At 38.6% G+C, this 24,860-nt stretch overlaps 2 protein-coding genes across 3 annotated transcripts in view; one reads left to right on the plus strand and one right to left on the minus strand.

Annotated features, from left to right (window-relative positions):
• The window catches only part of RTN4IP1 (reticulon 4 interacting protein 1), a 150,373-nt gene that overhangs the window by 101,467 nt on the left and 24,046 nt on the right, over positions 1-24,860 (minus strand). The window lies entirely within an intron of this gene.
• QRSL1 (glutaminyl-tRNA amidotransferase subunit QRSL1) overlaps positions 99-24,860 on the plus strand; it is a 29,395-nt gene continuing 4,633 nt past the window's right edge. The window contains exons 1-9 of one of the 2 annotated variants that reach the window (XM_070559175.1): positions 99-240; positions 7,516-7,635; positions 7,953-8,051; positions 9,389-9,485; positions 13,901-14,077; positions 17,329-17,504; positions 17,585-17,697; positions 19,462-19,654; positions 20,166-20,283. In XM_070559175.1, coding sequence (XP_070415276.1) covers positions 8,042-8,051; positions 9,389-9,485; positions 13,901-14,077; positions 17,329-17,504; positions 17,585-17,697; positions 19,462-19,654; positions 20,166-20,283 — 884 coding nt within the window. In that variant the 5' untranslated portion in view covers positions 99-240; positions 7,516-7,635; positions 7,953-8,041. Of the gene's footprint in view, positions 241-7,475; positions 7,636-7,952; positions 8,052-9,388; positions 9,486-13,900; positions 14,078-17,328; positions 17,505-17,584; positions 17,698-19,461; positions 19,655-20,165; positions 20,284-24,860 lie in introns of both variants that reach the window. The other variant, XM_070559174.1, reaches the window with a different exon arrangement.

Genomic DNA, 24,860 nt, shown 5'->3' on the forward strand with positions numbered 1-24,860 from the left:
TCTCCTTCCCCGCGGGACCCGCTTTGCGGCGCCAACCAATCGCGTGCAAAGATCATTTCCTCCTAAATGCAATTCGACCAATCGAAGTGCTCGGTGCTGAAAGGTTTCGTGACGATCAAAGATGGCTGCGCCCATGTAGTACCGGCAGCGGCTGTTGACCTTTATTTTTGCTCCGTGTCACCTGGCCCCTGTGGTGGCAGGCTAAGCACAAGGACCATGCTTGGCCGGACCCTCCGAGAAGTGAGTGGAATTGGCTGCTGAGGGCCCAGGGAGGTCGGAAAGATTCGCGAAGTCTGTGGGCGCGGAGTTCCCGGGCCTAACCGGGCATCTTGGGCAGCCTCGCCGGCTCCTTCCCCGGAACTGGGTGGGGATTCGGCCCTGTGGGCCCTTAGGCTGTATTCTCCATACCCGTGCTGGAGTTAGGACCTCAGCAGGGGAGACTTCTGCGCCGCGGAGCTGTGGGGTGGAAGTGTAGACTGGCTTCTCTCCATGAGACGTTTGCTGAGGCTTGGGTCAGGCGCAGGATGGTGTCTCGGGGTGGGCTCTGCCGGTCCACTTCAGTCTGTTGTGCCCCCAACACTCATCTGATGCAGTTCTCGCTAAGGGGCCCCCCAAATCTGTACTTTGCAAAACCCAAAGGAGTAATTCTTGGCTTTTTTTCCGCCCGTGATATATTCATTCTCTTCTCCAACCACCACTAGAAACCAATGCTTCCCTTAACCGTGTCTCTATTTCCTCGACATCGTTTTTGAACTCTAGGCTATATTTGTGAATGCCTCCTGGACATCTCTTCCAAATGTCCCATAAGCAGCTCAGACTCAATTTGACCGAAGTTGACTTTATCATTGTAACAGGACCACCTCTTACCTCTCAACCTCCATCTTAAAAGACAAACAGAAATCTTAATTTCTGCATTCCTAATATTCTCTTTTTAATGCCACAACTGTTATCCCCGTTGCCCTTAGATTCTTCCACATCTGTCACATCCAATAAATCACTAAGCCCTGTTAATTCTATTTTGTAATTATGTCTGGAATCTGTTCTCTCACTTTATCCCTGCTGTTGGGGCTTTAAGTCAGGTCTCCTCGCTTTCTGGCCTCATCTCACAACCTTTAGAACTGTCTGCAGGCCCACTGTTGTAAGAATCACCTCCGACCATTGTTAAAATTACAGCTGTATCCCACTCGGGCAGAGCTGTGTGTTAAGGCCCAGAGTATATGGTTTTACCAGGGCTCCAGGTGATTCTGCTAAGTAAGATTGAGGCCCTACCGTGCCTTCCATCTTCCTTTTGTATCTTCACCTGGAAAGTCTTTTTTTCTCCCCCAGCTGGCGGCTTTTTAGAAAGCTATACATTATAATGAGACCTTTAAATCCACAGACTTTGAATAATAAATAGTTCTTCCCCCAAATATATTATTGCTTTACCATCTTAAATTGCACCTGGCGTATACTGTCAGTGAAGAATCCAATTTGTTCTTAACAAAAAGAAAAGACACCCAAAACTTGTTTTAAAATGAAGTAGGACCTGTAAAAATACAGTATTTTCTTTTTCTGCCCTTTCCCCCCTTCAGGGCTACCTTTTTCGGGGCACCCTTTCCTGATGTTGAGTGAGCCATTGTGAGAAACAACTCTTACCTCAAGGGGGTAAAAATATTTCAGCAAGCAGACCCAAAGGCACACAGGAGGTCACCTTGGCATGATTACTTTCACTTAACCACTCTTTTAACAAATATTTATTGATGCCTACTGTGTGCAAAACATTATTTGATGGTTGTTTTCGCAGCCCAAAATATATCTTATGTCCACTCTGCATTTTTTTACATCGTTCTACTAATGCCCCAAATTCTACCAATTAGAAATTAATTAACTTAGTACACATTCTATTTTAAATAAGTAAAGATGCCTAGGAGGGTTGAATGATTTATTCATCCATTGCTGTAAATTATAATAGTTCAAATTTCTCTCCTTCATCATACCTTAGTTGAGATAATCAATTGAAGAAAGGGAAAATTTGCTGGGGAGGAAATTAGGGGGAGGGGCTGGAAACTGGGGAGTTTTGAGGCAATTTTGGGGACCTAAGAGGAGGCTTAGGGCCACTGAGGAGCCCTGGGAGGAAGCACTAAAAGGAGATAAATTACCAAATAGGAGGTAAAACTCCTATTTGTAAATTTTACCCACAGATATTCAGGAAGGAAGAGGAGTCTGACTTTTACCTTCCTTTGTTGTGACACAATCTCAGTGTTTCTAGGAGCCAGGCTAATATTAACCCTAATTACCCAGGCTAATATTAACCCTAAATTTAATTATATATCCAAAGTCTTCTTGGGGGTCTAGCCTAAGAACACTTAATTATAGTTCTATGGGAAAATAGATTCCAAGTTTTAAATAACTCAGTTATTCATTCATTCAGCTAACATTTGTTGAGTACCTCTGTGTTCCAGACACGGGCTTAGCATTGAAGACAGACAGAATCTCCTGCTCTCATGAAACCTACATTTTTGTGGGAAAGCAAACATTAAATAAGTTTTTTCTTTTTAAGTAAATAATATAATTTCAAATAGTATAAGTGCTGTGAAGAAAGATTAAGCAGGTTGTAGTGTGAGAATTAGTTGGGGGAGCTGCACGTTTTAGTTAGAGTGGTCAGGGAAGGTTTCCTTGACTGAGTAGGTGATATTTTTTTTTTTTTTCAAAGATTGACCCTGAGCTAACATCTGTTGCCAGTCTTTTCTTGTTTTTTCCTTCTCCTCAAAGCCCCCCAGTACATAGTTGCAGATCCTTCTAGTTCTGCTGTGTGGGACACTGACTCAGCATGGCTTGATGATGAGTGGGTGATGTTTAATAGAGACCTGAAGGATATGAAGGGCGAGTCCTGGGAAGATCTGAAAGAAGAGTGTTCCAGGCAGAGGGAACAGCAAATGCAAAGACTGAAGCAAGAGTAAGCTTGCCATGTTCAAGGGATAGCGAGAAGGCCAGCATGCCTGGAGAGAAGTGAATGAGGAGGAGAGTAGTGGAGGTGAGGTTAGAGAGAAGCAGGAGGCAGATCATGGAGAACCTTTGAGGCCATGGTAAGGAGAGCAGATTTTATTCTAAGTGTAATGGGGAAGCCTCTGGAAAGTTGTGAGTCTGTAGACATGATCTGATTTAAAATTTAAAAAGCTCCTTCACGCTACTCTTAATGGTAATGGTCCATAGGAAAGCAAGTGAGGAAGCAGGAAGACCAGTTAGAAGGCTGTTGCATTGGCAAGAGATGATGGGAACATAATAGATGAATAGATGGCAGGAATAGAGGTAATGTGAAGTGGGTATTGCTTTTTAAGTTGGAGCTTGCTGATGGATTGGATACGGAGTTTGAGGGAAAGAGAAAAATCAAGGAAGATGCTTGTGTTCTGGGCCTGGGCAGTTGGGGAAATGAAAACATTTATCAAGATGGGAAAGACTAATGGGAGCATGTTTGTGAGGAGAAAGTTATCAAGATTTCTGTTCTGGGCATGTTAATTTTGAGATGCCTCCTAGATACCCAAATGAAGATGTCAGTTAAGCAGGTGGCTATAGAAATGTGGAGATCAAAAAAGAGGCTAGGGATGAGGATGTAAATTGGCAAGATTATAGAAGATAATTAAAGCTATACGGCCAGATGAGATCACCTGGGAAGTTGAATGTAAAAATAGAAGAAGGCCTAAAACTTTTCAACATTTAGAGGTCAGCAAGAGGAAGCAGAGCCAGCAAAAGAGACTTGAAGGAGGGGCCGGCCTGGTGGCACGGCAGTTCAGTGTGCACACTCTGCTTCGGCACCTAGGGGTTTGCTGGTTCAGATCCCGGGTGCAGACATGGCACCACTTGGCAAGCCACGCTGTAGCAGGTCCCACATATAAAGTAGAGGAAGATGGGCACGAATGTTAGCTCAGGGCCAGTCTTCCTCAGCAAAAAGAGGAGGATTGGCAGCAGATGTTAGCTCAGGGCTAATCTTCCTCAAAAAAAAAAAAAATGAGAGAGAGAGAGAGACTGGAAGGAATGGCCAGTAAGGCAAGAGGAAAACCAGGAGGGCTTAGTTTCCTGAAATATTCAAAGGGAGAGTGAGCTCTTAAGTTGAATGGTGCTGGACTGCCCAGTGTCTACTGGGTTTAGGAACATGGAGGTTGCTGGTGATCTTGACGTACTATTTCTTGGAACAATGGAGACAAATGCGTAAATGTTAAATGAGTGTGTTAGAGAGAGTACCAGTCAACTGGACACTCAGCCCTCAAGGGCTCTGCCGTACCTTCAGCATTTATTTATCAAGACAATTTTCTTTTTGAAAGGCAGTTCCTTTGCTAAGTGAACCCTTGCTGCTATCTGTACAGTCAGTAAAATGTTTTGCACTTTGTTAGAGAGGAGTCAGTGCTGTCACACCTTGCGTAGAGGAGCAGGTTACAGTGGTCCAGAGCAAGGGGCCTGGAAACCAGATCAGGCCTTGGTTGAATCACAGTTCTACTTTCTAGCTATGTGATTTCAAGCAGGAACTTCAGTAATTTACCTATAAAATGGAAATAATAATAATAATGTCAGCCCCTTAGTGTGGATGTAAAGATTAAATGAAATATAAAGTAGGATAATGGCTAGAACTAAGTGCTATTATTAACACTAATTTTGTTACAGGGACAAAATTATTAGATGATACGTATTTACAGTTTTCTCTTTCTCTGGTTTCTAAGAAGAGTGGTCCTTGAGGAAGATTTCTTAATTTTTCTAAGACGGCATATTACTTGTCTATTGCTGCCTAACAAATTAGTGTGAACTTTTTGGCTTAAAATAACACAATCATAAAAAAAAAAAAAAAAAGCCACCGTTATCTCACAGTTTTGTGGGTCAGGAGTCCGGGACTGGAGTAGCTGCGTTCTCTGCTCAGTCTCAAAAGGCTGAAACCGAGGTGTCAGCCAGGGCTGCGGTCTGAAGCCTCAAAGTCCTCTTTCCACCTCATTGTTTGTTGGCCATTTCCTGCAGTTGTAGGACTGAGGTCCTGGGTTCCTTGATGACCATGTGGGTAGTAGAGTAAATGAGCTCAGGGACAGATGTGGGATACCTAGAAGTGAGGTTTGGGAGATGTACAGATATTGGTAATGATGTCGTGTGGCCCGTGACCATGTGACTTGGGAACTGGGGTGAGGTGAGGTCGAGCACTGAGAGGCCAGGTGTCAGTGTACATGACTTGAAGTTTGAGGTCAACAAGAATAGCAACAGGAGCCGCCGTAAGGAAGAGTACAGTGAGCTAGCTGCTGAAATCTTCAGTGAACGCAGAGGAGTACCAGGGAGACTGTAAATTAACACTTCGGGGGAGGCATGTAATATCCACCAAGGCGTGTGCTCCAGATGAGCTGGGTCTTTTGAGAGAAGAGGGAAGAGACAGGCATTGAGGAACAAGGAGGACGCCTGCCGCCAGAGCCAACCAGCCATCCCTTAAGAAAGCTGCAGGAGCAGCAGTGGTCTCAGGAAAAACCTAGTTTCCGTTAGAGAAAAGAAGTGCCAGGGAGAGAGAATTTGTTTTTTTGGCAAAAACTTTTATAGTTGATTTCATCTTGCATTCAGATGTGACATCTTTAGTTTTGTCCCGGGGGAGCTGTACTATTTATATTTCATACTCCTTATGCTCAGTCCATTCTAGGTAATTAGCATCTTTGTTTTCATTTCTCTTCTCCAATTCCCTTACTGATTTTCTCGAATCTGGAGTTCCTAAAAATGTTCCTTACGAAGATCAGCACCATTTAAAATGCGTACTCCTAGACAATCTCATTTCTTGCCCTTGTAACCATGACATTAATTCCTTCCCTTTTATTCTCATACCAGTTGGCAAGTCAGAAAGCAGCTTGAGGATAGTCGGCGTTAGGGGACTAGGGGAGAGGAGAGAAAGTGTCAGACGTCATTTTCCTCATTATTACAGCTTTGTCATGAGATAGGCCTGCCTGTGTACCTCTCTGTCTCTCTCGCTTTGGTTTTTTACTAGGTCTGACTCCTCCACCCAGCCTATGACTTTCTTCTTACTTCCCGCTCTATATTTACAGTATTAGAATACACTGCTATCTTTTTTTCTCTCCAGCTCTTTTCTTCTAAAGAATTTGCATCTTATACAAACCGTTCAACAGAAATATCTCTTGTTACTAGGTTACCTCCTTTAAGTCAAGCCCAGCTGTCCTCCTCATCCCTGAATCACTCCCCCAGCCTCCCCATGGCAATCCTTTTCTCCTCTTGTCCAGGAGCAGTTAGGGGTCCTCAATGGCCTAGTCCCACTTCTTTTCTTATTTAAAACCCTCAGCCCTAAGAATACCACTGCTTTGATGATTTATTCAACAGCTTAGAGCAGATCGTTTGTAGATTTTCCCCTCAAATGCAAACTCCTGTTGTTTGATGGATATAGGGCACGTGAAAATACAGTCAGCTTAGAGGAGAAGCTGGGCTGCGGTCCGATAGTGCGGAGAGAAATGGTGAAGAAGCATGTGTTAAGAAGTTACGTCTGCCCTCTACTATTTGTGCGACTTTGGACAAATCACAAACCTCTCTGAGCTTCGGTTTCTTCATCTGTAAAATGAGGTTAATAATACCTAACTTATGTGGGTGTTTTAAGAGCTAAATGAAGTAATAAAACGTAAAGCAACGGTGCCTGGCTCTTGGTAGATAATAAATATTCCTTCTTCCGCTATCTCGCTTGTCACTGAGTTCCCATCTTGTCCAACTCTCTTTTCATATAATCTCCAAGGTCTTTGTATCATCTTTGACTTCTTGTTATTCATTCCTTTTCTCTGACTGGTAAGTTTTTATTATTATTACTTCCTACAGGGAGTATTCAACAGTCATTACTTCACCCCAGGCTGCAATGACGGCAGGATTCAGGTTCTGGTCTGGTAGGGCAGTTTATTTAACACTTTCTTTACTAGCCTTCCTAATGCACCAAAGACAGGATTTCAAAAAAGTTTGTTTCTTTGTTTTTAGTTTGCTTTTGAACCCATGTTTTATAAGCATTTCTCTCAATTGGTAGTGGCTCTTGCTTGAATTCTCCAATAGCTACAAAGACTTTATTTCGAGCCGTAAAGTCCTGTAATGCTTTGCCTAGTTCATGTCTCCTGTTTCCCTTCTGGGCTGCCTGTGTTGTAGCTAAGCTACGCTCTGCACACAGTCCGCCCTAACCCATGCTTCACCCAGGCTGGGCCTCTACTTCTAGACAGGATGGCTTACCTAAACCACGGCTCTTGTTTGTTCAAGCCTGACTTAGAAACAGAAAATTACTCGGCTAGGGCGATGAATGGCGTGTCCTCCAACCCATCCTCAAACTGATCAGTGTGTTGGCCTCCTTCGCTATCCAAGTGTAGAGTTGATAGGTTCTCTTGGTTCTGAATCCAGGCTTCACTTCAAAATTTTACCCTTTACCACCCTACCTGCCCGCCTCAGTATCATAGTTGAAGCTTCTGCAGACTCAGTAAAGGGTTTTTGAATTGTATATGCTATAGGTTTCTGCAGCACTGAAACAAGGCCACATTACTCCAACAGAGCTGTGTCAGAAATGTCTCTCCATTATCAAGAAGACCAAGTTTCTAAATGCTTACATTACTGTATCTGAAGAGGTGGCCTTAAAGCAGGCTGAAGAATCAGAGAAAAGATATAAGAAAGGTAAATTACTTTGAATTATACTTAATTGTTACATTTCTAGAGAAAGAGCTTAATTGGATGTAGCAGTCTCCATTGGGCAAGTGAAGCTTTTAACGTAAAACATACCCTTATTTAAAGAACTTGCCACAAGGCATGATAAAAACGAGGCTAATGGAGATGTGATGTTTGTAATGTCCAGCTGTAATCATTTTTAACATAAGTTTGACTTCTGAGAAAGTCTCTTTACCAAAAACTAGTAGTTATTAGAATAACTATATTAGTGTGTCTTTATATTTTGAACTATATATATCTCCTGTTCTTTTGGCCTTTCAACCCAGGTCACTCACTTGGGGATTTGGATGGAATCCCCATTGCAGTAAAAGACAACTTCAGCACGTCCGGCATTGAGACAACATGTGCGTCAAACATGCTGAGAGGTAAAGGTGAACTGATCTGAGTGCTAATAGTTTTATAAAAATAGGTAATTTTTAGTTTAAATTAAAGATAAGATCCTAAAGCACCAAGATAGTCTCAGACTAATTCTATTTGCAAAGGACATACTCAGGATGGAATTTTACCTTTTTATTGTTTACTCTTCCAGAATGTGAAATTATTCTTTAGAGACAGGGCAGCTTAATGGGTGAATCCTATTTGGAAAGTTTTAGCAATCCTATTTAGGAAGACTCAATAACTGGTCACCACAAACATGCTAGGTGACCTCTGCTCCCACTCACTAATAACATGGGAATAAGGACGAAGCGACTGTCATCACCCCTCTCGTGAGGAGGGTGTGAGGATTCGTTAGGATCTACTGTTCAGTTATTTTTTATTTCCTGACTCCTCCATCTCTTATATCACTATACTTATCTGAGTGTAGTGATGCTTATTTTATTCTTTACAGTTTTGTAGGTCATAAGGAATCGTGTTTATCAAGATTTTTGGATCCTAGGAGGAAAAAGAAATGGGGGGAGAAAGTTATTCAGAATACTACACACTAAAAGTAATATTCCAGAGGCCGGCCCCGTGGCCGAGTGGTTAAGTTCGCACGCTCTGCTTCAGCTTCCCAGGGTTTCGCTGGTTCGGATCCTGGGTGCGGACATGGCACCGCTCATCAGGCCACATTGAGGCAGCGTCCCACATGCCACAACTAGAAGGACCCACAACTAAAATATACAACTATGTACTTGGGGATTTGGGGAGAAAAAGCAGGAAAAAAAAAAAAAGATTGGCAACGGTTGTTAGCTCAGGTGCCAGTCTTAAAAAAAAAACAGTAACACTCCATGAGGAATATGCCCCAGGTTCCTCTGATATGTGGACTGTTGTTAACTGTGGAATATACACTAGATAGAGGAAATTTTAATTGAGACTAAAGATCTACTTCTGACTGGAAATAGATAAAAATTACTGTATGACACAGCATCATCTGAGAATAAAAAGTCAAGTACAATGAATAAAATAATGATTTAAGATTAGTTTCAAATGAATTGGGTCCATCTCTGACGCTCATTCAATATTTTGTAGTACTAACTGTTAAAGTCTATGTTTTTAAAAAGATTATAAAAGTAGTGACTATATAGACTACCTTTGGAAAACATAGCAGTTAGCAGTAGAGAAAACTAACTTTCAGAAGAAAGTACAATCACTGCTCAAGTTAGGAATAATTAACACATGTCAACATGAATTGCTTAATTGCAGTTGAAATCTTCTTCCTTGCATATGATTTACATGTTCACTGTTTTCTCCCCCATAATAAAAATAACTGAATTTTTTTCAGGGTATGTACCACCTTATAATGCTACCGTGGTTCAGAAGTTGTTGGATCAAGGAGCTCTACTAATGGGAAAAACAAATTTAGATGAATTTGCTATGGGGTAAGTAAAATTGAAGTGTTCTTCTCTTGTATTTCTTCTGTGTCTTTAATTTCATTAAATGTAGCTGCCTAAAAGTAGTGAGGTGATTTCTTGAGAACTCTAATGCCAGTTTTTCAGTCCCTCTGTGAGACTGTGTTCTGTCATCTAGTAATCGTATCTCATTTTGGTTTTAATCTGCATTTCCCTAATGACTAATGATGTTGAACGTCATGTTTTTATTGTGCCACCCATGTATCTTCTTTCGTGACATATCTATTCAAATCTTTGGCCCTTTTTTTTGTGAGGAACATTGGCCCTGAGCTAACATCTGTGCCAGTCTTCCTCTATTTTGTATGTGGGACGCCGCCACAGCGTGGCTTAACAAGTGGTGTTAAGTCCATGCCTGGGATCCGAACTTGCAAACCCTGGGCCACTGAAGCAGCGCACGCAGACTTAACCACTGCACCACCGGGCTGGCCCCTTGCCCATTTTTTTATTGGGTTGTAAGAGTTCTTTTGTATGTTCTAGATTCAAGTCCATTATCAGATACGTGATTTGCAAATATTTTCTCCAAGTCTCTGGGTTGTCTTTTAATTCTCTGAACATGCCTTTCAAAGAGTGAAAGTTCTTAATTTTGATGGAGTCCAATTCATCAGTTTTTTTCCTTTTTTTTAAAGATTTTATTTTTCCTTCTCCCCAAAGCCCCCAGTACATAGTTATATATATTTTTAGTTGTAGGTCCGTCTGGTTCTGCTATGTGGGACGCTGCCTCAGCATGGCTTGATGAGCGGTGCCATATCCACGTCCAGGATCCAAACCTGTGAAACTCTGGGCCGCTGAAGCAGAGCACATGAACTTAACTACTTGGCTACAGGGCCCACTCCCATTTTTTTTCTTTATGATTCATGCTTTTTATATATTCTCTAAGAAATCTTTACATAACCCAAAGTCACAAAGATTTTTCTCCTAGGAGTTTTATAGTTTTAGTTCTTACAGGTAGACTTGTGATCCATTTGAGTTAATTTTTTGTATATAGTGTTAATAAAGCCAAGGTTCTTTTTTATTTTGCCCCCTGAAGATGATTAGCCCTGAGCTAACATCTATGCCAGGCTTCCTCTATTTTATATGTGGGTCACTGCCACAGCATGGCTGATGAATGGTGTAGGTCTGCACCCGGCATCCGAACCAACGAACCCAGCCACTGAAGCGGAGTGTGCTGAAGTTAACCACTAGGCCACAGGGCCAGCCTTGCCAAGGTTCATCTTTGTGCATATGTGTGTCCAATAATTCTGGCATTGTTTGTGAAAAAAGATTATCCTTTCCTCATTACATTACCTTGGCCCTTTTGTTAAAAAATCAATTGGACGCAAATGTGTAGGTCTATTTCTGGATTCTGTTCTGTCCTGTGTATCTCTGTTTCATCCAATGTCACACCATCTTGATTATCGTAGCTTTATAGTAAGCCTTGAAATTAGGTAGTAAGAGTCCCTCACTTTTGTTCTTCTTTTTCAAAATTATTTTACATATGCCAGGTTCTTTGCATTTCCATGTAAGTTTTAGAATTGGCTTGCTGATCTCTATAAAGAAGCTTGATAGGATTTTGATTGTGATTTTATTGAATTTATAGATCAAGTTGAGGAGAATTAACATCTTAACATGTCATCTGATTCATGAACACTTTATATCTCTCCATTTACTTAGGATTTTGTTTAATTTTTCTCAGCAATATCTTTATGATTTTCTGCATGTAAACCTTGCACGTAATTTTTTTGATTTATCCCCAAGTATTTTATGTTTTGTTTTGTTTTTTTTTTTTTTTGAGGAAGGTTAGCCCTGAGCTAACATCTGCCGCCAATCCTCCTTTTTTTGCTGAGGAAGACTGGCCCTGAGCCAGCATCCATGCCCATCTTCCTCTACTTTATATGTAGGATGCCTACCACAGCATGGCTTGCCACTTGGTGCCATGTCTGCACCCAGGATCCGAACTGGCAAACCCCAGGCTGCTGAAGCAGAATGTGTGCACTTAACTGCTGTGCCACCGTCTGGCCCCTATGTTTTTTTAATGCTATAGAAAATGGCATTTTTTAAATTTCTAATTGTTTATTGTTAGTATATAGAAATATAATTGAATTTTCTATATTGACCTTGTATCTTATGACCTTACTAAGCTCACTTATTAGTTCTAGTTGATCTTTGTAGATTCTTTGGTATATTTTATGTAGATGATCATGTAGTCTGCAAATAGAGAGTTTTCTTTCTTCTTCTTTTCTTTTTCTTGCCTTATTGTACCAGTTAGGACCTTCAGTACCATATTGAACAGAAGTGCTAAGAGCGGATATCCTTGCCTTGTTCCTGATCTTGGGGGAAAGCATTCAGTCTTTTACCAAAAGAACTTTTTATTTCCCCTTTTATAAAATTTGTCACATTTGTAATATTTGCTTGGTCTGTGTTCTCTGTTTCATAGAAGCCAAGTCCTTGACTTTCTTATTTACAGTGGTATCTCTTGGCACTCAGTAAATATATATTGAATGAATTAATCCATGGGAGTCAACTCAAACGTAAATTATTAGGAGACATCACCTTGATCAGCTGATCAAAATGAACATCACTAATCAGGGTTAAGTGGCCATTATGTACCTGCAATGTGATTCCCTGAGAAGGGCACACCGTCACCTGGGTAGTATTCCAGCCACGAGTATACAACCTGAAGCTAATAACAAAGAAACAAAAGAAAAATCTGAAATGAGAAACATTCTATTAAAATGTCAATCTCATAAAAAACAAAGAAAGGCTATGAAAATGTTCCAGATCCAAAGAGGCTAAAGAAAATGAAAGCTAAAACTTATAGAAGAAAACATAGGAAAAAATCTTTGTGACCTTGAGTTAGGTGAAGATTTCTTAGATAGGACACATAGGTGCAATCCATAAAACAAAAAATTAATGGATTGGACTTCATTAAAATTAAGAACTTATATACTTTGACATACACTATTAAAAATGAAAAGCCACAGACTAGGAGAAAAGATTTATAAAACATATATCTGAAAAAGAACTAGTATCCAGTATGTATAGACCCTTTCCCAACTCAATAAGAAAGCAACCCAATTTTGTAAAAAATGTAAGCAGACATTTCATCAAATAAGGTATATAGTTGGCAAATAAACACATGAAATAAAATGCTTAACATGACTAGTCATTAGAGAAATGCAAATTAAAACCACAATGAAATACATACACCTGTTAGAATGGCTTAAAAAATGACAATATCAAGTGCTGACAAGGATGCAGAGCAATTGGATTTCTCATACCATGCTGCTAGGGAATGCAAAATGGGATGGCCATTTTGGAAAATAGTTTGGCAGTTTCCCATAAAGCTAAGCATACACTTACCAAATGACCCAAGAATCTCAGTCCTAGATATTTACCCAAGAGGTGAAGACTTATGTTTACACAAAAGCACTGGGGCTTTTGGTATAATATTTATTGTGGCTTTATTCATAATTGCCAAAAAACTAGAAATAATTCAATGTCTGTTGGCTGGTGAATGATTCAAAAAGTTAAAAAAGAGGCCAAAGAGACAATGATAACTAAGTGCAATATCTGACTCTAGACCTGATCCTATAGTGGAAGGGGGTGAAATGGTCTAAAGGACGTTAATGGATCAAGTGACAAAATTGGATTACATGTAGTAGATTAGGCAAAGGTATTGTATTGATGTTGAATTTACTGAGATGGATAACTGTCCTGTGACTGTGTAAGGGAATACCCTTAGTCTTAAGATATGCATACTGGATACATGCTAAAGGATTTAGGGTAAAGGGCCATGATGTATATAATTTACCCTTAAGTGGTTCAGAAAAAAAATGTCTATATATGTACAGACACACAGAACACACAAAGGATAAAACAAATGGGGGTAAAATGTTAATAATAGGTGATTCTGGGTAAGGGGTATAAAGTTCTTTTCATACTGTTTTTATTTTTGCACTTATCTGTAAGGTTGAAATTATTTCAAAATTTAAAAAATAAATTATTAACATTCCACTTATGCTTGTCTGAGAACTTCTGATTAATAGAGGGTTTCCTTCAAAAGACTTCTTGTTAACTGTTTGAATGTTTGTGACACTTTTCAACTGGAACACCATCATTTACAAGAGAAATCATCTTAAGCTGAAATTGGGTGATCAATTGGATAAAAAAATCTTCTTAACAGACTAGTTTTTTCTACTTCCTACCACAAACGCTCTTACTTCCCATCCTTCACCTCCTCAACCACGTAATTAGTGAAAGCTACATCTGAGCAGGCTTCCTGCCTTTTCCAGTTCAAGTCACAGTAGATTATACAGTGTCAGAAGCAAATAATATAATCAGGAGATGAAAATTTCACATGAAATGAAAGTTTCATTAAGGTATCTTGCTTCACTTCTTCATCTCAGATCTGGAAGCACAGATGGTGTATTTGGACCAGTTAAAAACCCCTGGAGTTATTCGAAACAGTATAGAGAAAAGAGGAAGCAGAAGTCCCACTGTGAGAATGAGGATTCGAACTGGCTTATAACTGGAGGAAGCTCAGGAGGGAGTGCGGCGGCCGTGTCAGCCTTCACGTGCTTTGCGTAAGATGTCTTCTTCTATCTGCACTTTAAAGCCCAATGCAATACAAAAGTCATAAACCAGACACAAAATTCAACAATAGAGTAGTTCATCCTTTGGTATTTTTATTGCCTTTCAGTGAGCTATTTATGCTCAATAGTATATCAAAATTGTATCTTATAAATGCATTCAATTTTATGGTACACTTATGTGTATTTTATACATTTAACTTTAAGATAACATTTAAACTCTTCCTCCATAGTCTCTGGTTCTCTTAAAAACGTGATTTTATGGATCTTTCAAATATGCCGTTTAGCATTAATGGACCTCACTGAATTTCATTTTTTAAGTAATTCATTTGGGTGTCTGCTACTGTACAAATATTTCAGGACTGATGTACGGTGGCTTTAGTTGAGGGCTGCTGAGCTAAACTGTTAGCTATGGTTTATCCTTCAGCTAAATCCGACTTTTGTCCAAAAAAAAAAAAAAGAGAAAAAGAGAAAATGCTCCTAATATATATCAATAGGATATTTTAAATAGTGTTTTCATAAATCCGCAACTAAAAAGGTCTATCAGTAAGTAAAGCTTTTTTAAGTTTGTAGGGAGCTGATTTGTCCAACTGTCACTTTCCATTGATCCTGCCTGATGTCGTAAGTCTCGTTTACAAAGCATGTCTTAATCACCTAAAGAAGAGTATATAAGTATCACAGCTGCTGTATTTATTTTATTGGTCTCAATTTAACCAAATTTAATGTGTTTCTTTAGTAGTACTTTCTGTATTTTCTCTCTCCTTAATTATCTACTGAAACTAAGCTCTTTCACAGGCATTGCAAACAATAAATTATTTATATTTTTTAGAGCTGTGGAGATTTAGATTCTGCAGATTTTTTTTTTAGTTTCCCTGAAATCTTGTTAACAAGTAAAACCATTTCATTTTATCTCTGTGGAATGTTATAGCACTGCATTAATATTAATGAGAGTTCTGACAAGTTAGGACTGCAAGATTAGGTGGTTTTTTTCATTCTCATCACCCCACTTAGTGTTCATCTTTCTGAGTGTGCATTGCGAAGATGGCATTTTGACACATAATTCCTATGGAAATGTAGGTTTTCCTTTTACACAGCCATCAGTGAATCCTAATAAGAAAATGTATCCTTTTAGAAATTGTGAAAGCAACAGTCTGATTTTGTAGTTCAAATGGCATTGGTAAGAAAGGCGATAAAATTTGCATTTCTGTAGAGCACAAGGGCTGTGTGACTGGTGGGAGCCTTGTTCAGCCCAAAGCGTCCCTCTGGGTGGAGTCAGGAGAAGCACAGACCCAAGTCCCAAACCGCCAAGTGTTCTGTTTGTTCCCCCCCCCCCTTTTGATTTGTTTCTTTTACAATAGTTTTAAAAACAGGAAGATTCTTGGAGTACTATGCAGCTACTCAAAAGAATGAGCTAGAGTGCTATGTAATGACATGGAAAGATATCCAAGATACACTGTTAAGTGGAAAACAGGTTGCAGAACAGTATGTATAGTATGACCTTATTTCTGTTAAAATTGCTAATTACGTATGCATGTGTCTTAGTTGCATGGAAGTGCCTGGATAAATGTATATCAAAACTGACAACAGGATTACTGTGCAGGCAGAGAAATTTCACTTCATCCATCATACAGTTGTGTAATATTTTAATTTTTGCTGTAGGCATTTATGCTTTTCAAATCAGAAAAAACTTTTTTTTCTGAAATAGTTTTAAAAAATATTTAATTGTGGTGAAAAACATATATCGTAAAATCTACCCCCTTAACCATTTTTAAGCTTACAGTTCAGTAGTGTTAGGTCCGGTCATGTTGTACAACCGATCTCCAGAACCTGTTTCATTTGTAAAACTGTCACTCTGCACCCATTAAACAACAGCTTCCCACTTGCCTGTCCCCCAGCCCCTGGCATCCACTCTTCTGCTTTCTGTCTCTGTGAATTTGACTCCTCTGAGTACCTCATGTAAGTGAAATTGTGCAGGATTTGTGCTTTTGTGACTGACGTATTTCACTTAGCATAATGTCCTCAAGGTTGTTTAGTTTTGTTTTGTTTTTTAATAAGAAAAACACATACTCTGCAGGTAACTGGGCGAAGAAATAAACAGATACTTCACAGTTGGGTAATGCAAATACAAATAAATGTACACATTAACAAAGCTTTTTGGTTATCAAATTAACCAAATTTTAAGAACTCCTAAGACTCACTGATGATAATGAAACCTAAAGCACAGTCTGATTCACTGCAGTTGGGAATATAAGTTGGCATAGCCTTTCTGACAAGGAATTTGACAATGTATATCAAGAACTCATAATACGGCAGAGCCTTCGGCCCATTAACTCTATCTCTTGGAAGCTAGCTTAGAAAACAATCAGACATGTGGATAAAGATTTATATTTAAAAGTGTTTGTTACAAAGTTATTTGTTACGCAGTTATTATCCTAATTGTCAACAACATAAATGTTTAACTGAATTAAAGCACATTTCCATCTGTGATTCTAAGTGGGATAGCAGAAGTGCTGTTTCTGAATTTCCAGGAGGGATGTGATTAGTTTGTAAAATCGTGCTGTAATATTATCATTAAAGAAAGCTATAAGATTTGTATGTATATTGATAGGAATATGAACCTTAAAATATTAGGAATTGCCAATTAATGATAGAATATTATAAATGTTTTAAATTTTCAGTAATTTTAACAAGATAGTAAAAGGCTCATGGTAAGCAAAAAAAGAGATGGGAACTTATGATTCAGAATGACCCAAACTGTGAAAGAAAAAACGTGTTTAAAAAAAGACAACGTTAATATACCAAAATGTTAACAGTGTTTACCTCTGTGTGGTGAGATATTTTGTTACCACTTTACCCTTTTCTATACTTTAAGAATTCTCTGAGATCAGCATGTTTTACTTTTGTATAATCAGGGGAAAATACAGTTTAAAAATATACATTTAAAAAGATAGATTCCAGGGGCTGGCCCCGTGGCCGAGTGGTTAAGTTCGCGCGCTCCGCTGCAGGCGGCCCAGTGTTTCATTGGTTCGAATCCTGGGCGCAGACATGGCACTGCTCATCAAACCACGCTGAGGCAGTGTCCCACATGCCACAACTAGAAGGACCCACAACAAAGAATATACAACTATGTACCGGGGGGGCTTTGGGGAGAAAAAGGAAAAAATAAAATCTTTAAAAAAAAGATAGAGTCCAGATATAATTAGAGACATGTCATTCTTCTAAAGAGAATTCCATTTAAATTCCAGGGCTTTAGGATCGGATACAGGAGGATCGACCAGAAATCCGGCTGCCCACTGTGGGCTTGTTGGTCTAAAACCAAGCTATGGCTTAGTTTCTCGTCATGGTCTCATTCCCCTGGTGAATTCCATGGATGTGCCAGGAATCTTAACCAGATGTGTGGATGACGCAGCAATTGTCTTGGGTATTTATATGATTCCATATCGTTTCAAAACTTTATAATTTCTCTGTAAAACAGTATGTCACTCGTATTTTTCCTTACAGGTGTACTGGCTGGGCATGACCCCAAAGATTCTACCACAATACAAGACCCTGTTAAACCGTTTGTGCTTCCCAGTTTGACAGATGTGAGCAAACTATGTATAGGAATTCCAAAGGTAACTCTTTCCTTTCATTACTTTACAGAAATACCATCAAGTCAAATACAGAGTGTAGACTTGCAAAGCAAACTGGTTGGGTTTGAATCCCTGCTCTGCCACTTTTATTAGCTATGTGACCTGAGCATGTGACTTCATCTCTCTAAGCTCAATTTCCTCATCAGTAAATGGGAATAATAACAGTATTGATCTCAGAGAGTGGTGAGGTTTAAATTAGATAATCATGTTAAGCAAGGGTCTGTAAACTTTTTCTGTAAAGCACTAGTTAGTAAATATTCTAGGCTTTGTGGTCTTTATCATAACTACAGTCATGTGCCACGTGAGGACATTTCAGTCAATGCGTATATAATGGTGGTCCCATGAGATTTGGACCCCACAGCCTAGATGTGTAGTAGGCTATACCTTCTAGGTTTTTGTAAGTACACACTATGATGTTTGCACAACAACAAAATCGCCTAATGATGTATTTCTCAGAATGTATCCCTGTCATTAAGCAACACATGACTACTTAACTTTGCCACTGTAGTGTGAAAGCAGCTATACACTGTATGTAAACAAGAGTGCGGCTGTGTGCTAATAAAACTTTATTTTCAAGTCACATCTGGCTGATGGGTCATAGTTTGCTAGTCCCTGATGTAAAGGATGTAGCCCAGAGCCATACTTTGCGTGGTAAAGGCTCAATAAATGTTATCATCTTTACTATCATTGTTAGTATTACTGCTTCATTTATTCTAGGAGCAATTGAACAATTCGTACAGAAAGTAAATATGTTATATTGCTGACCTTTAAAAATTTTTTTAAATTTTAAGCTTAGCAGTAATTTTTTTGGATAATTTTTTGTTGTAGGAGATTGTCCCATGCATTGTAAGATGTTTAGCAGCATCACTGGCCTCTAGAGGTAGCACCCCTGCCATCACTACAGCCTTAAACCAAAAATGTTTGCAGACATTCCAAATGTCCCCTGATTGAGAGAGAGGATAAAATTGTCCCCAGTTGAGACCACTGCTGTAGAGAACTACTACTGTCTTAAAAAATCTTCCATTAAGGTAATAGCTGTGCCTTCTTTTAAGGTTTTAGAAGTTTACAAGTTTTAGAAACAGACCGACTTTAGAATCCTAGATCTTCTACTTGCCTGCTGTGTAATATTAGGGAAGTTACTTAACTTCTCTTGTCGTGATGTTTTTCATTAATAAAATGCAGGATGATAATACCTACATCATAGGATTGTTAAAAGCATTATACGAGAGAACCTTTGAAAAGCATCTAGCAGAGTCCCTGACATATCCTGAACATGTAACAGACACAGTTCTCCAACCAGACCTCCCATCTTTCATATTGTTATTTCCAGCTCATCATATCTAGTACTCTGCTTCTTGTGCCATAAACACTCCTAAAGTAGCTCAGTCTTTCTAGCTACCTACAGCAATTTCAGCAAATTTTTTTTTTTAAAGATTTTATTTTTTTCCTTTTTCTCCCCAAAGCCCCCCCGGTACATAGTTGTATATTCTTTGTTGTGGGTCCTTCTAGTTGTGGCATGTGGGACACTGCCTCAGCGTGGTTTGATGAGCAGTGCCATGTCCGCGCCCAGGATTCGAACCAACGAAACACTGGGCTGCCTGCAGCGGAGCGTGCGAACTTAACCACTTGGCCACGGGGCCAGCCCCCAGCAAATTTTTTAATGTATTGCCAAAGGTCCCAGAGTAAAAACTTTAAAACTGTCTATACAGATGTTCTAATTTCTGTATCTTGACTTTTTCCAATAAGGAATATCTTACACCAGAATTATCAAGTGAAGTACGATCTCTTTGGTCCAAAGCTGCCAACCTCTTTGAGTCTGAGGGGGCCAAAGTAATTGAAGTGTCCCTGCCCCACACCAGCTATTCAATTGTCTGCTACCATGTCTTGTGCACATCAGAAGTGGCATCAAATATGGCAAGATTTGACGGGCTAGAATACGGTAAGATGGCTGGGTTTTGGTCTTTTAAGGTAATTGTCTCAACATTTGAAAAGTTATATTAGTGGCAAAAAACATTATTACCCGAGATAATATTAACGATTCAGAGAAGTAAATCAGTGAATCATTTTACCTTTGTCATTTTAGCATTATGCTTACACTGTTCATCGTGAATATCTCTGTATGTTCCGTTCACCTCTCTTGACTGTGACTATTTAAAGGGACAATATCTTATCTTTTTATTCTCAGTCCATCTAATGTAGTACATGTGGTAGGAGCACAGTCAGAATTTGAATGAATGAATGAATGAGCAAATAAATGAAGTTTCCCTCTTGCCTATTTTCCTCTCTCTCCTCAATTCCTGACTGGTCAGTCACAAGGCAGCTAAAGAAGAGGAAGCACTAAGGGCGATCTCCTGAGATTTTAGTGTTGGTTCAAATGTGAATCTAGGCTTGCTTTTCAGCCAAAACTTTACTTATGTTTCAAGTCATGTTTCTCTCTCTTTTGTTTTCAGGTCACAGATGTGACATTGATGTGTCTACTGAAGCCATGTATGCTGCAACCAGGCGAGAAGGGTTTAATGATGTGGTGAGAGGAAGAATTCTCTCAGGAAACTTTTTCCTACTAAAAGAGTAAGATAACTAGTTTAGGAATTTTTCCCATTCTTGAAAACTCAAGAGTCTTTACTATTAGTAGCATGTCTATCATGTCTTATGAGTTGAGATACTTGCCAAAGAAGCAAAATGCTTATGATTTGAATTAGAAATAATAATTAAGGGCCTGTTTATGATACTTTCCATTCCTGGTTATTCAAAAACAAAAAAAAACGTTGACACTCTAGTTAAATGATTAGTGCAAACCAAGTAGGAAGCCCTGAAGGATTTTAGCCTCATTAAGTGTCCCCTGACTATCATTGCCATGTTGGCTTATTGCTGTTATAGCCTTAAGCAGGAAGTTACATTGGTGTCTCTTGAAAAATTTAGTGAATCAGCTTAGTTTTCCCTTGTGTTATGTATCTCTTTGCTCCGAGAAAGAATTCTAAATTATGAGGGACACTGACTTAGATTGTCTTCAGTATAAGTTTATTCACCATCTTACGACTAGGATTCATCTTCCATACCTCCAAGTCTAAGAGGACACAAGAAATGTGAGAAAGCAAGAGTACTTGTAATGAATAGCTTCATTTCCTCAAGGAGAGAAAGTATTTTATTCATTTATGCATCCCCTCAGAGCCAATAGTTAGGATTACTTTTTCCAAAAATATTATTTGAACAGCCACTATGAAAAACGCTATGGAGATTCTTCACAAAATAAAAATGGAACTACCATACGATCCAGCAATCCCACTTCTGGGTACAGTCATGCATCACTTAACAATGGGGATACGTTCTGACAAGTGCGTCATTAGGCGATTTCATTGTGCGAACATCATAGAGTGTACTTACGTAAACCTAGATGATATAACTATATCTACACACCGAGGCTGTATGGTACTCATCTTGTGGCACCACTGTCATATATGCGGTCCAACCTTGACCAAAACATCATTATGCAGTGCATGACTGTGTAAATATAAAGGAAATGAAATCACTATCTTGCAGCATTATTCACAATAGCCAAGACATGGAAACAACCTAAGTGTCCATTGATGGATGAATGGATAAAAAAAATATGGCATGTGTGTGTGTATGTGTGTGCATGCATGCGCATGAGGGAATATTATTCAGCCATAAAAAAGAAGGGAATCTTGCCATTTGTGATAATACGGATAGACATTGAGAGCATTATCCTAAGTGAAATAAATAAGAGAAAGACAAATACTGTATGACCTCATTTATATGTAGAATCTAAAAAAAAAAACCGTCAAACTCAGGAATAGAGAGTACAATGGTGGTTTCCTGGGGCTGGGGACTGGGAAAATGGGGACTTGTTGGTCAAAGGGTACAAACTTCCAGTTATAAGATGAGTAAGTTCTGGGGATCTAATGTACAGCGTGGTGACTGTAGTTAACAATACTGTATTGTATATTTGAAATTTGCTGAGAGAGATCTTAAATGTTCTCACCATACACAAAATTATGATTGCGTGAGGTGATGGATGTGTTAACAACTTTATTGTAGTAAAAATATCATGATATATATGTATATCAAATCATCACATTGTACACCTTAAACTTACACAGTGGTATATGTCAGTTATATCTCAATAAAGCTGTAAAACAAACAAAAAACCCAAAAATATTATTTGATTACATTCCATATTAAAAGATTCTTTTCCATATTGACCAGATGCTTGTTAAAACTTAGAATAGGAAAAGAAAATTAAATATTGCTAAGACGTTTTCTAAGTAAAGACTTTTATTAAATTAAAGATGTTACATTTGCCAAATATTTCTGATTGGAACACACAAGTTGATGTATTACATAGTTCATTGTAACAGCACAGAAAGAAATTGAGGGAAAGGCATCTAAAAAGCATGTTCGGTGATCACCAGCTGGGAGTATTGAGAAAAGGAAGTGAGGATGACTGCTGGTATCCCTGTCTTCTGGGTGTGTCCAACTTGGGTCAACCTTTTTGTTTTGGGGGGGTTTTTGTTTGCTGGCTTGCTTGTTTTGTGAGGGGAGAATGGACATGAATAATAGGAAAAATGGAATTTGGGAGTATTCACTTTTATCTTAAAAAGTCAATTTATGTGCCAGGAACTATAAAAAGACTTAAGATTTGTCATTCTTCTACTACCTTTTGCTCAACACATATTTATCAAATTAGGAATCCAGAATTTGTCTTTATTTTCAATTGGCATAATTATTTACATTTGAACCACATTTAAATCTACCTTTTCTTCTGTCTTCTATTTGTTCCCATCTGTTCTTTCTTTTTCTTAACCTCTTTTCCTGCCTTCTTTTATTTATTCTTTAAGTAATCATTTTTCTCTTAAAGTGATTTAAAATGAGAAAAAGAGTCATTTATATTTGCCTAAATATTTACTATTTTTGGTGCTTTTCATTCTTTTGTGTAGATACAGATATCCATCTATGTAATTGCCTTTCTGCCTGGAGAACTTTCTTTACTATATCTTCTAGTGCCTTCCTGCTGGCAGTGAATTGTTTCAGCTTTTCTTTATATGTAAAAGTCTTTATTTTACCTTTAATTTGAAAGATACTTTCTGTAGGTATAAAATTCAGGGGTTTTTTGGGAAACTGATGCATTTTTATTTTTTAAATTAATTTATTATTGTTATTTTTTAATTGCAGTAGCATTGGCTTATAACATTATATAGCTTTCAGATGTACATCATAATATATTTCGAATTCTGTGTAGATTACACCATGTTCACCACCCAAAAACTAATTATAGTCCATCCCCTCACATGTGAGCCCTGCCCCCTTCCCCTATGGTAACCACCAATCCAATCTCCAATGCTACGTGTTTGTTTGTCGTTGTTTTTATCTTCTACTTATGAGTGAGATCATACGGTATTTGACTTTCTCCCTCTGACTTATTTCACTCAGCATAATACCCTCAAGGTCCATCCATGTTGTCACAAATAGCCAGATTTCATCATTTCTTATGGGTGAGTAGTATTCCATCGTGTATAAATACCACATTTTCTTTAGCCATTCGTCCCTTGATAGGCACCTAGGTTGCTTCCAAGTCTTGGCTATTGTGTATAATGCTGCAATGAACACAGGGGTGCATGTATCTTTATGCCTTTGTGTTTTCAAGTTCTTTGGATAAACACCCAGCAGTGGAATAGCTGGATCATATGATAGATGTATTCTTAATTTTCTGAGGATACTCCATACTGCTTTCCATAGTGGCTGCACCAGTTTGCACTCCCACCAGCAGTGTACGAGGGTTCCCTTCTCTCCACATCCTCTCCAACACTTGTTGTTTCCTGTCTTGTTAATTATAGCCATTCTGACTGGAGTGAGGTGATACCTCACTGTAGTTTTGATTTGCATTTCCCTGATGGCTAATGATGTTGAGCATCTTTTCATATGCCTGTTGGCCATCCGTATATCTTCTCTGGAGAAATCTCTGTTCAGATCCTTTGCCCATTTGTTAATTGGATTGTTGGTATTTTTGTTGTTGAGCTGTATGAGTTCTTTGTATATTTTGGATATTAACCCCTTATCTGATGCATGGTTTGCAAATATCTTCTCCCAATTGTTAGGTCGTTTTTTCGTTTTGTTGATTGTTTCCTTTGTTGCGCAGAATAAAATTCTAAGTTAATAGTTTTTCTTTCAGTACATTAAAGGTCTTGTTCCATTGTCTCTTGACTTGCATGGTTTCTGGGAAGTCCGTTGTCATTCTTATGTTTGTTCCTTTGTATATATTATGTCTTTTTTTTCCCTCTGGCTGATTTTAAGATTTTCTCTTTATCATTGGTTTTCAGCAGTTTGACTTTGATGTGGTTTTCTGCATATTTCTTCTGTTTGGGGATTTGTTAACCTTCTTAAATCTGTGGGTTTATAGTTTTAATCAAATTTGGAAAAATTTTGGCCATTATGTCTTCAAATATTTTTTCTGACCTACCCCTTCCTTCTGGCACTCTATTTACATGTGTGTTAATCTGCTTGATATTGTCCCACAGCTCACTGATGTACCTTTTGTTGTTGTTGTTTTCTTTCTCTTCTTGTTTTTGGATAGTTTCCATTACTGTCTTCAGAGTCCTTGGTCTTTTCTTCTGCTATGTCAATCTGATGTCAGTCTCATCCAGTGTAATTTTTATTTCATATGTTTTATTTCATATGTTTTATTTCATATGTTTTCATCTCTAGGAGTTCCAAGATTTTCTTATCTCTTCAATTTCTTCATTATTTTATGTTTTCTTCTACCTTCTTGAACATATGGAACATATTTATAGTAGCAGTTCTAATGTTCTTATCTGCTAATTCTAACATTTCTGTCATTCTGGATCTGTTCGTATTGATCACTTTTTTGCCGCTAGTTATGGGTTATATTTTCTGCTTTTTTGCATGCCTGGACACTGGGAATTTTACATTGTCATTTGCTGGACTTTTCTTGTGTTTCTTTAAACAGTATTAGACTTTATTCTGGGATGCAGTTAAGTTACTTAGAAACTATTGGATCCTTTCAAAGATTCTTGTTAAGCTTTGTTAGCATGAGTCCAAACTGGCCTTTAGTCTGGGCTAACTTAACTCTACTCTAGGCGGCACCCTAGAACATTCTTCCAGATGCTCCA

Source organism: Equus przewalskii, chromosome 9, assembly GCF_037783145.1.
Source record: "Equus przewalskii isolate Varuska chromosome 9, EquPr2, whole genome shotgun sequence".
In the NCBI taxonomy this organism is placed as follows: Eukaryota; Metazoa; Chordata; class Mammalia; order Perissodactyla; family Equidae; genus Equus; species Equus przewalskii.